The 13,061-nt window shown below is 36.5% G+C and overlaps 1 protein-coding gene across 1 annotated transcript; it reads right to left on the bottom strand.

Annotated features, from left to right (window-relative positions):
• Positions 1–2,102: 2,102 nt before the first annotated feature.
• Positions 2,103–5,745, bottom strand: LOC100921946 (C-X-C chemokine receptor type 1). Its single transcript, XM_003765941.2, has 2 exons — positions 5,658–5,745; positions 2,103–3,848 (listed from the first exon to the last, which is right to left on the bottom strand). The coding sequence occupies exon 2, from the start codon at positions 3,843–3,845 to the stop codon at positions 2,793–2,795; it is 1,053 nt and encodes a 350-aa protein (XP_003765989.1). The 5' UTR covers positions 3,846–3,848; positions 5,658–5,745; the 3' UTR covers positions 2,103–2,792.
• Positions 5,746–13,061: the final 7,316 nt, after the last annotated feature.

Genomic DNA, 13,061 nt, shown 5'->3' with positions numbered 1-13,061 from the left:
ATGCTACCATTCCCAATCCCCAATTGTAAAAGTCCATAAATGTAATATTGTTTCACTAGAGTAGCTAATAAAGACATTGTCTCCAAAAATAAAAAAATAAATAAAATGTCTGGAAAAGTCCTACTTTTAGCCCTTTCCACTTTACTGATACCTTGATTACCAATTGACCTTTTAGCAAGAATTGATGGGCCTAATAGAGGGAGGTACAAATCTGCTTGGGTTTTTTTTTTTGGGGGGGGGGGTGTATGTGTGTGCGTATGTGTTTGTGTTTTGTTTGCTTTATTGTTGTTGTTATTGTTACAAAGGAACATTTCATTAGGTAGGAAAAATACTTTGAAATAACTGTAGACATAAAAATATAAGATCAATAAAACTTAATTAAAAAAAAGAAAGGAAGGAAAGAAAGTCAAAAGAAGGAGGAAAAGAGCAAGCAATAAGGGGACCTATTTTACAATTTTACTGAGTATTGAGCCAACCTGGCAGCCTCAATAGGACTATCATAGATTGTTAACCCCTATTTTAAAGCAAATCTCCTTAGCTTCAAAATATGGGGAAGTTGGGAGAAATGACAATTAATTTGTTTTGCAAATTTTTCCAAGAATCCATTGCCATAGCAATGGTTACTGAATATTTGTCAAATGTATCAAATATTGTCAAATATGAATATTTTTCAGCCTTGCTCTGGTTTTAATTAATCAAACAATAAACATTTGTTAAATGCCTACAATGTGTCAAACTGTGTACTAAGAGTTGAAGATACACAAAGAAGAAAAAGATAGTCCCTGCCCTCAAAGAGCTCATAAGTCTAATGGAGAAGATAATGTACAATCTAATTGAGGAGATAATACACAAATAGGTACAAACAATCTACATACAGGATAAATAAGAAATCATTTTGAAAAGGAAGACATTAGAATTAAGAAGGGTTGGAAAAGACTTCCTGTAGAAGATGGAATTTTAGTTGAGACTTGAAGGAATCCAGGGAAGCCAGGTGGCAGAAATAAGGAATGGTTTGTGATTTTCTTCTCTGGCTCATTTTACAGTGATTTACCCAGAGTCATTCAGCTATTAAGTATCTGAGATTAGATTTGAATTCAGCTCTTTCTGATTCCAAGCCTGGTGTTCTAACTCTGCCTTTCATGCTAACTTCCTAAGATAATTCATCTAGGTTAGGAAATATAGAATATTTCTGTTTACAAGGACATAATTACCCCCAAGTAATCTCCAGTGAGATTCTTTATGAGTAAGGATAGCCTCCACCTGGATCTCTCCAAGACTCTAACCAGGATGTGGTTAACTGTTTCAGAATCCAAGTAGGCAGAAAGGAATCCCTCTTTATACCTCAGTTTACTTTGGCATCTTTTGACATTCAAGAGACTGCAATGAGTTATAAGGTACAAAGAGCTCCTTTGTGTGGCTACTGTATATAAATTGTGAGATGGGATAGCATCCACTGAAAGTAAAAATTCCCCACCAGGTCATTCAGAACTTACCACTTTCTTATGACACAGAAACCATTTGCATTTGTACAAACATGGATCTTTATTAGTTTTTTTAATTGGACATGGACAGTGACTCTATGATATCTCTATGTTGTGTGAGTTTATTCATGGACATGGTGCTTAGTTGAGGCATTGAGAACACAGGGATCATAGTTCCATTCAACATCCAGTCCAGAGTACTTCATCAATAGCTTTGCCTAATAATGTTGACAGCTATGTTGATAGCAGCAACCATAAGCATGAAGAGACCAAGAAACATGGTCATTCTTTTCTAACTGATGATCTTCCAAAAGAAATCCTTCAACAAAGCTAACCCCTTAGTCATGCATAACTTCCAAAGAAAAAAAGTTTTTCCAAGTGACATTCTTAGATCACCTTGAATTTAGATATTTGGCATGAGCCTAAACTCAGTATCCCCAATAGCCACTACAGAAGAAACGAAGGAAGCAAAGGGGACAGGACCAAAGTATTTAGCTTAGGGTCATAGATTCTGAGTTAGAAGAGATCTTAGAGGCCATCACCTCCTCCTCCTCTCACTTTACAGATGACCTCCTCCTCCTCTCACATTACAGATGGGGAAATTAAGGCCCAGAGAGCTAAGTGACTAGTCCTGAGTCACACAGCTAATAAATGTCTGAACCTGAATTTGAAGAGAGGTTTTCTTGATTCCAGGTCTGTCACTTCATCTACTCCACTATGCTGCTTTTTGGACGTGGTATGGTTGGATCATGACATGTCTTTTATGCCAATTTCCCAAGATATTCTTCTGGGGAATTTACATTATGGGCCTCATAAGCAGAATAACCTTTTAAGCCAGGATTGCTGACATCGATTTATTTTGTGCCTACTATTTTTAAGTGCCTATTTTATTTTTTACATTTATCAAGTGCCTACTATGTTCCAGGGACTGCACAAAACACTGGAAATATGAAGACCAAAAATATGCCCTGCTTTCACTGATAAACAATTATGGACAAATCAGATATACACAGGATAAATTAGAAGTAATCTCAAAGGGAAGGCACTAAGGTTAAGGAGGACAGAGATTATATTTCAGGCATAGGACATGAAGAAAATTATGACAACCACCACTTGATCTCTAAAAAGCTGTCTCTAGGCCTGCTTTGTGCGGCTCCAGCTATTCACAGTTTAAAGACAAATACAGTAAAATTCTGTTAACAGCTTTCATCCTCACATTCTAAGTTTCATCTTCCAATCCCATCAATCCAATGACTTCTTATTGGTAGAATTTTTTATCCAGGTTGTTGAGAAATGCTGAAATGATGAGACTCAAACAGCAGTAGAAACAGAAGAAGAGGCAAATGATGAGGATGAAATATTGCAACGGGCCAAGAAGTCTTTACTGACTATGCCATGGGCAGCCAGGATTTTAAGGAAGCTATGGCGGAATTTATGTCCGATGAAGGCATAGATAATGGGGTTGAGGCAGCTATGGAGGAAGCCCAGTACCTCAGTGACATTTATGGCCTGTTCAATCACCTCCCTTCGTGAACAAGTGTCCTCAATTAGGTGGGTCCTCAGGAGGGTGTCAGTGACCAGCACCAGATTGTAAGGCAGCCAGCAGAGTAAGAACACAAGCACTACAGCAAAGATGACCCTCATGGCCCGATGCTTCTGCCCCATGTGCGCCTCAAAAAGGGTGCGCATGGTGAAGCCGTAGCAGAAGAGCATGACCACTAGGGGCAGGACAAAGCCAAAGGACTGGGACAGCATCCTCAGCACCAGACGCCCTTTTTCAGTATTTTTGCCAAAGTTCTCATAACAGACATAGCCATAAACGTCTAAGAGGAATGCTTCACGGAAGAAAAGAATGGGTATGGACAGGAGCAAGGACAGAACCCAGATGCCCATACAGATGAACTTTACCCAGTGGCGTTTCTGAGTCAAAGCACGGGTAGCATGGACTATGGCTAGGTAGCGGTCTACACTGATGCAGGCCAGCAGCAGAATGCCACTGTAGAAGTTGACATCCTTCAGAAGGGAGATGAACTTGCAAAGAGTTGTGCCATAGATCCATCCTTGCACCTTGGAGGCAGCCCAGATGGGCAGTGACAGGGCAAAGAGCAGGTCAGCTATGGCCAGGTTGAGCAGGTAGATATCTGTGACTGAACGGTTGAGCCGGTTGTAGAGGATGACAAGCACCACCAGTGAATTTCCCAGCAAACTCAGAAAAAACACAAGACTGTAAACAACCATTACAAAATACTTGTCCAGTCTCCAGGAGTGCTGGGTGCAAGGAGCAGCATCAGTTGGTATAATATCAGTATAATTGTCAAATTCAGCACCCCAAATTTCCTCACTTACAATGTACTTTTCAGCCATGTCCTGTTGAAAATGTCAGAAAGAAAATATAATCAATTTCCTTGAGTTTAATGAATTCTTATTAATAGTGGTTGTGAATACATTGTAAAAAAAATGAACTACTTAAAAAGCCTTAGGAACTCTGATTAATGTAATGACCAACTGTGACTACAGAGGACCAGTGATGAAGAATATTACCCACCTCCTCACAGAGAGGTAAGGGACTTAATATGTAACACATCTATTTGGACATAGCAAATGTATGAATTTATTTTATTTGACTATTTATATTTGCTACAAGAGTTTTGTTTTTACTTTTTTAATAAGGTAGGAGATAGAAGAAAAAGAAAATTAACATTTGCAAATTTCAAATTTTTAAATGTAATTTTAAAAAGCAAGGTGTGTACATATATGTATGTGTTATTTATTTTTTTTAGGGGGATTGGTATTGGAAAAATTGACAAGGGCCTTTCTAAAAAGAATCATATATTTTGTGGCCAGCATCTTTTACACTTTATTAATTGAATGTCCCAGCTTCAGAATGGGCTAAAACTAAATATGGGAAGATAGCTTTAATTTAATTGATCTCTTCCAACCTCAGTTCTAGAATTGTAACAACCCAACCCCACTCATTCTCAACTCTGCTTTTTAGCTCTTTTCTCACCTGTACTTCTGTTCCCAACAAACAAATGGAATTAGGAAGTTAAGAAATGCCCAACAAGTACAGGACAAAACCAACCATAGAAGAAACTGTTTAGTGGTGAAAGGTGACCCTAGTCTTCTTCCCTTTCTTATATCCTTTTGTCCTTTGTGATTTCCACTCCTTTTAGATACCAGGAAATCACCATGATCTCTTCTCCCTATCAAATCTTGCTCTCAAGGAAGAAACTACTATTCATCATTTATACTTCAATTAAAAGGGAGGTTGCATTTTAAATTTTTTCTCTACTTGAGAAATGATACGTTAGTCTCTATTAAGGGAAATATGTATCAGATTATTTGCTTTCTTAGGAGAGAGGGAGGTAAAAAGGGAGGGAGAAAAATCTGAAACACAAAATCTTACAAAAATGAATGTTGAAAACTAAATATGTATTTGGAAAAATAAAACATTATTCAAATGTATATTTTAAAATAAATGTGAGCATTTAGGAGGATAGAACACTATTCCTGACCTGTCCCATGAAATCAAGTTTTAACAAAAAAGTAACCATGTCAGGAAAAAGAATATTAGAGCTAGATTTAAAGATAGTTTCTGTTCTTGACTTTGCTACTGACCAGATGCTATGACTTTGATCAAGTTTCTTCTCTAAGTTTCAGTTTTCCAGGTAATTTTTAATATTATGTATCTATAATAAATTAATTTCAACTAATTGTAAAATATATAAGGATTTTTCATTCATTTATTTATTCATATAAGCATGATAAATAAATCTTGTTAATACTATTTTCCAAGGGTCACAAAACACTTTTTCTCATAATCCTGAAAGGTAGAAAGGGTAAGAATCATTATCCCCATTTTACAGATGAAAAAACTTAGGCTTAGAGGTCCTCAATAGACACTTATTGAACTCAATAGAAAGTTTTCATTTGAATAGGAGACAAACTCTTAAGACAAAGGAGCAAGTATCTAATTTGTGGCAATTGGGGCATTTGTCCAAAAAGGAGAAATAATTTTTTAGATATGACTTTCTCAGTGCCACCAATTCTACCTTTGAATCTCTGGTCCACATTCCAGGAAACAATTAAATAAAAAAGCAAGAGAGGGAAATCAAATCCCAGAGTAAATTTCCTAACATTCAGAGAAAGACCCCCAAACCAGAGCTGGCTTCTTACCTGTACTATCTATACAGCGTCTCCTCCTGTTCTCCCAGAACAGATTCACAGTAGAGTTTGAAAAAAAAAAAGTGACTTTACATCTAGGCGGAACATGATGACTATAAAGGAAAACCACAAACCCATCCCTCCCTTCTGGGCTTTGCCCCACCTCTGGAGAAGGAAAAGAGGACCTAGACAGTCTTCTCCACTGAAAAATGTATCACTTCTCTATTCAAAGAAAATGCAGCATATAAAGAGGAGCTGAAGTTGGAGAAAGAACCATGTTGGGACCATGCATATGGTCCATAGCTTGGTCAGTGAGAGTCAGCAGTAATGCAGTGGCGGGGGGTGGGGAGGGGTGGGGGAGATTAGATTTGTAGTCTACGAACCTTGTATAGAAGCCCAGCTCCATAATTTAATAATTGTATGATGTTGGGAAAGTCATTTCCCCTTGTCTTTATCATCTGCAAAATGAAGACTGAGAAGGTCCTTTCCGGTTCCAAATCTATGATCCTACAATCTCCTTTCAGTGTTTGTCTCTGGGTGAAGACTTGTCTTGATTTGTGGCCATTGCCACTTGTCAATGCCTATCTCGTTGGGTCATTTTGTCTCACACCTGAAGTCTACCTAAGGTCTTCCATTAAACTCCATTACAGAAATTTCCATACCCACCACCATTTCCTTCTGATGGCACTATAATCAGTCTGATTGATCTTACTATCTCCCAGCCTGACTCAGCAGAATATTTAAAACAAACATATCTATAATGCCTTTAAGGTGCATATAGCATTTCCTCCTCCTTACAACATTCCTGTGAGCTCAGTAGTACAAATATTAGTAGCCCCATTTTTTACAGAAAGACTTGAAATTGAAGTTTGGAGGAGGAATGGCTCATTCAACCCATGTGTCTAAACTCCATATCCAGAATTCTATTTTGACTTATCTGAAAAGCAAAGTTACACCAGCAAAAGCAGACAGCAATTCCCTTATGGATTTGTTCTCCATAGCATCCCCAAAGTTCTCCCACTGATGCCAGAAATTCTTCCAGCAGCTACCTATTCATTCATTCTTTAGGGTAAAAAGTCATTCCTTGGGCCCTCTTAAAATCAAACTTCACTGAGTGGGTAACATTCATTCCTTAACCACTTGGTACAATGGAAACCCTTTAGAGAATTCTGAAAGTAAAAGAGTATAACAAGAAAAGAGACTTACTTAGAAAATAAACTTCCTACTTCTCAATTGTGCTGAGAATCTACGCTACTTAAAGTGGATTTTTGATACTGTATACCCCTATATCAGAAAATGTTCACTTCTTTTGCATCATGAGTCTCACTGTCCATTTGATAAAGCCTAGGGATCTCTTCTCAAACAATGCTTTTAAATGCATAGAATAAAATATATAGGATTACAAATTAATCCAGTTTTATTGAAATATAGCCATCAATGGGGCAGCTAGGTGGCACAGTGGATAGAACATCAGCCCTGAAATCAGGAGAACCTGAGTTCAAATCTGGTCTCAAACACTTAATACTTCTTAACTGTGTGACCCTGGACAAGTCACTTAACCTCAATTGCCTTAGCAAAAAAGCAAAAAAAGAAAGAAAGAAAGAAAGAAAAAAGAAAAGAAAGAAATATAGTTATCAAAACAATTTAACACAGAGAAGTTCATGGATTCTAGGTAAAGAATCCTTGGTAAGACTATTGTGCCATAGTTTCCCTGAATTGTTCAGCCTCAATTCCTTAATAGTTCTGCCTCAATCCCCCTGGTTGCAATCCCCCTTTCCTATTCACTAGAATTGAGATAATTAAGGCTGTGGAGATCTGGCATTCCAAAAGAACATAAAACTCCAGATGTCTTATCTCAGAATCTAATTGGCAGCCTGTACCTCTATCTCTCTAGACTTCCTGTCTCTAGCTTAATACATCCTTCACTTCCAATTTATCAGAATTATGGTCCTATCCCCAACCTCTTAGAACCGAATTGATGGTCCCTGCCTGGAAATTCCTGTGCTCACCAGTGTTCAGACTCCATCCCTTGCCTTTGTCTTCCCTGATCATTTGGAGCCATTCAATGCCGAATTCTTTGAGATGAAAGTCCAATTCAGCCCTGTGGGGCATGATGAATTCTGATCTGCCCCCAGAAAATCTCTCCCTCTCAGAAACTCAAATAAAATATTAGAAACTCTCGAATCTCTATCTTGTCTCAGTTTCTCCAGCATTACAAGGCTTAGAGTGATAAAATATAATTTATTTAATATCAAAGATTATTCCATTTCTTGTTGTTGTTTTTAATTTCCAGTGTCTAATATAGGACTTTGAAGTAGATGCTTAATTAATGCCTGTTGATTGAGTGCTCCATTGTCTTCCCTGCTCCTCTTATTGGAAGCTGCCTCACCTCAAAAGACCTGTTTAAGTCTAACCTGTAACATATGCTGACTGCAAGAATGACCTAAGGGAGGTTATTTAACCTCCCAGTATCCTTAGGCAATTTTTTAAGACTATGAGTGGAAAAGAAGGTACCAATCAGCAGAAGTAGAGTTTCCTCACTGACTATTCCCTAAATCATTGTTATCTCAAGCATAGTCTCCATCCCATCTACCCTACTTCAATTCACTTATAAAGTAGTTGGTTGGCTATCACTATTGTCAGTTGCCTCGATCAAAGCTTCTTAACCCATGGGTTGTGATCCTATATGAGATGGAGTAACTGAATGTGAGGATCATGAAATTATGATTTGTTATGAGTAATGTTTGATTTGTGTACCTACTTTATATACCTATATATCCTGGAGCAAGTAAAAATTTCTTGGGTGAAAAAGGAAAAAGTTTATGAAGGCTTGGTCTAAATCATAACATTCAGTGGAATCATGGAGAATCCCTAGCTTCTATTAAAAATCAACTACCACAGGTCTTTTCCTGATTCCTCCCCACCATTATCACCCAATAATCACTGTTCCCTCCCTTCCATAAGTATTTGCTTATCTGTGTGCATTTTATATCTCCTTATAAGTTTCCTTGAAAGCAGAAATAGTTTCATTTTTGTCCCTGTAACTCCAGCACCATACATCACCTTGTATATAATAGGTTCTTAATAAATGCATTTATTTTAATTGTATTGGTAGAAACATTTTTCTCCCAGATTGGCTATTGTTTCAAAGCCTCACTAATATTGTGTTTCTTATATATGACTCCTAGATAGCTACTAAAACTGCAGAATAACGCTAGAGTTATAAATACACTTAGAAACATAGCTGAGACATTAATGGTAACTACATTTGGATTCAAAGAAACAATTGGCAGTGCAATGGTATCCTGGCTGGATGGCTTTGAAACTCTGTCAAATCAGTTTGCTAAACCTCTACCATTAGCTTATTTTAAGATAATAATTTATAGGTTGCCCTAAGATTTGCAAGCACTTTACACATACTACCCTATTTTGTCCCTACACCAAACTGGTAGGTGGGAAGGAGAGCTATGTGCTATTATTATTCCCATTTTTATTTTAGTGGGGGTTTTTTCCTCTTTATTTATTTATATGTTTTACTTTTCAATTCCAAACTCTTGCCTTCCCTTTTAGTCTTTCTCCCATTCATTGAGAAAGCAAAAAATATGACATACATTATACATATGAAATCATCTGTCTTGAGTTTATATCCCTTTACATTCAAGGTCCTAGATCACCTATTGTTTTAGTCCCATCTCAATAAACTGATTCTAAACTCCTTGAGCACAAAGGATAATGTCTGGACTTCTTTCTCTTCCCTACAGACACTTACACATCATAGATGCTCAGTAAACTGATTGTTGAATAAATGGATAAATGGACTAGATGAAGAGATTTCCTTGCGAAAGGAATTCTACCCTTGTATTTTGAGGAAAAAAAGAATATAGATGGTAAAATTCTCCTAATAATGAAGGTTAAAAGATCTGCCAAACCTAGAATAAATCTTGTGAAAAATCCTAGCAATCCACACCTTGAGCAATGACTCCAGTAGCCTAGACTTTTTCCTATACTATTTAATCCTAAACTTTTTTCTTTTCTTATACATTTCTATTTTATGAGACAAAGGAGGTCATTTTTCTGCCTATTATCTCGTTGTTCTGCTTTGTTACCTGCTACAAGGCAAATCTTTTCGTTTTCTTTGAAAAAATAATCAGAATCTAAGAGGCAGCTTATGTAGACAAGATTAATAATGACAGATACTCTTCTTGGTTCTTAGCTCTGCTTCTTTGCCAATTCTCCCACAGTTCTCTATCCCTACTGGTACCTCAGCTTCCCTTCCCTTCAGCCTTGAGGGATTACGTTTGCTCACCGTTACCGCTAAATCAACCAAATATTTCCAAGCATAGACAAGGAATTGATTTGTTCCAGAGTTCAGAACCAGCTAAATCAAGGGTTGTAGTTCCAAGAAAATTCCAGCAGGGGGAAACATTAACTATAAATCCAACAATGGACTAAAGACTCCTGGGGTTGGATTCATATCCACACCTCTAGCCTCTTTATGCCTGGGAAGACCCTATGGACCTACAAAATATGATTCAGAAAACTTTTGAGATTTCCTGTAAAAATAAAAAATAGCAATTTATTTGGACTTAATTATTTTCTTTTATAAAAACATCCCAAAGATCCATATTTAAAATTATTTATCAAAAACATAAAACTATTTGATAGATTCCAATAATTTTTTTAAATTCAGTTTTCTATTATAATCTGTTAAGGAAGAAACAGAGAGAGAGAAGAGAATGAGGGGGAAAAGGAGAAGGAGGAAGAGGAGACAGGAAAATTTAGAGAAATACAAGAATAAAATGAGAGAAAAGATCAAAATATAGAAAGATAGAGAGATAAAGAGGCACTAACCCTGCATTCCTGTTATAAACATAGCCTATTTATAGTGTATGATGTTTCTGGAAGCATACCCATTTAAAATATTTATATACCTAATAATTCTGCACTAAACTTTATAAAGGAAAATCTTAAAGTCCAGTAATAAAAAAAAATTAAATTTTAGTAATAATGAGAAATTAATACCTCATTATCAGAATATGAAAAATCTAAAAACAGCTCTCTTATTTTTTTTTTGTTTTAAGTAAGAGATGTATTTATTTTGACAGTGAAATATTCTATCAATATCAAAAACTCAAAATCTCACATTTACAAGAGATCTTAGAGATCATCTCAAAATCACTGTATAGCAGTGCTCAGTTCACATTTAAATTGATATTTTAGTCGTGTTTCTCCAATGCAAGCTTTACCTAGCCCACCTTCATGTCATCTGTCACTGTTGTACCTTTACAAATCAAACATCAGAAAATACATCTTGTGGGAATTAAACTATTCAGCTTTAAGACTTCTCCCCTGTGGCTGGCTGTCATGATGTGAGAGCTCACCATATCTGGCCAGCACCACAACCAGCTATGCTTCTCCTTAACCATATTCTTGACATCTCCTCTGCCCACCATATCATCTCCTGTTTTCTACCTCTTCCTCTGAGAACAGTAATCAAATGAATGCTACCACTGCTGCTAGGGAAAATGTGTCCATTGGCTCTGCTTGCCATCTCAGTGATTTTCCAGACCACAACATCCCTCCCTAGACACTATTCCTCTCTCTGTTTTCAGTCCCTATATTAAAAGCAAGGTTTTTAAGGATAGAAACTGATATCTATATTTGTATATTCAATTCTCAGCACCATGTCTGGCACACAATAAACATCATAAATGTTTTTCACTCATTCTGTACTTGAATGAGTGATTTTTTTTAGTCTATTTATCTCTATCAAACTTCTATAATTCTAGCCTGAAATTTTTGGATCCTGATTCTGTTCTACAATTAATCAGCTATCCCTCCCAAGTTTAAATCCTCAGAAGAATTGATGGGCCTTTATCTTAGCCTTCATTTTTTTAATGGAACAAATAAGTGAAATTGACCAAAATAGGGTTGAAGAGAGAATTTTACAGTATTCTACAATTATTCCATTCGTCTAAATATATTGCCTTTTAACATTTCCCTTCTTCTAAATGTCTAGAAACCCTGCTTTAAAAAAGAGAAATTAGAATTATCTAGCCCATTCTAATCTTGATAAGCTCATTCTGGCTCTTAGTGATCACCACTTCCTTTCCTAAACATTTATAAGTCATCTTATACATTCTAGAAATTTGACTTCCATTTCAAATAATTTATCTTCTTCCCTTTTTGTGTAAATCAGGGTACTTTTTTTTGTAAAACAGTGGTCCTTCACTATAGCTGTCCATTATTTTTATTTTGTTTTTTGCTGAGGCAATCGGGGTTAAGTGACTTGCCCAGGGTCACACAATAAGGAAGCATTCAGTATCTGAGGTCAAATTTGAACTCAAGTCCTCCTGACTTCAGGGCTGCTGCTCTATGCACTGCACCAACTAGCTGTTCCTATCCATTGTTTTTTCAGAGACTATCAGCAGCAGCTCAGCCATCACATCCACACATGTACCACCTAATGTCATTTTCCCCACTCTAGTGACCTGAACATCTTGAAGGCATTTAAGAACTCCTCTGATTATTTTCTCCCTTATCTTATCTTTACCATTTTTGTTCATGTCCACCCAAGTTGAAGAACATTCAGAGAAAACAATAGCAAAAGGAAAGTTGAGAAGGAACATAGCTTATAGGATCATTGGGCTTATTGATTTAGAACTGGAAGGAGCTTCGATGAACATCTAGTCCAACTCCCTCATTTCACAGAAAAGGAAACCTAGATTGAGGCAAAGTTTTGAGTCTGGAGTTCTAAATCCTGGACACTTTCTAATTCATTGAACTTGACTTTCTAATCTTTATCCATTAGAATCTTTTCATCAACCATAAACAGGGGTCCTTTCTGATCTTTGATACTTTATAGTCACTAATAAAGTTTATTTTTTTTTATCCTTTTGAGAAAAACTCCTCATTTGAATCTTGTTCTGAACAATTAGAAGAATTGGTTGCAGAAGTGAAAATGGCAGTCACCCTGGAAGGATGTAACCATTGCATTTTAAAGTCAAAGAAATATAAGGATAGGGAAGCTGTGCATTATCTGACATAAATCCTAGATTTGGGGAAAACAGATTTCAATGTGCTTACTGAAAATATAGATAAGATTCTACAAGAGGGCCCACAATGGACCACAAGTCCTGAAGAGGTAGACCTGAATTCATATTCAGCTTGAGATACTGTGTGATTCTGACCAAGACATTTCACTTTTGTTTGCCTCAGTTTTCTCATGTGTAAAGTAGGAATAATAATAGCACCTATCTCCAAGAGTTGTGAGAATAAAATGAGATCATTTTTGTAAATCTTTTTAAAAGAAGTTCTACATAAATGCTGTTATTATTTGTATTTGCAGTGCTATTGTTCATGGTATTTATCTCTAGCCTTCACTACTTTTGAACTTAGTGTTCCTGGTATCCAACT

Source organism: Sarcophilus harrisii, chromosome 3 (genome assembly GCF_902635505.1).
Source record: "Sarcophilus harrisii chromosome 3, mSarHar1.11, whole genome shotgun sequence".
Classification (NCBI taxonomy): Eukaryota; Metazoa; Chordata; class Mammalia; order Dasyuromorphia; family Dasyuridae; genus Sarcophilus; species Sarcophilus harrisii.
This window is presented reverse-complemented; position numbering and strand designations above follow the sequence as displayed.

Bases quoted from the DNA above. Each gene is read 5' to 3' on its own strand.
- LOC100921946 (XM_003765941.2), bottom strand. From the start codon at position 3,845: ATGGCTGAAAAGTACATTGTAAGTGAGGAAATTTGGGGTGCTGAATTT.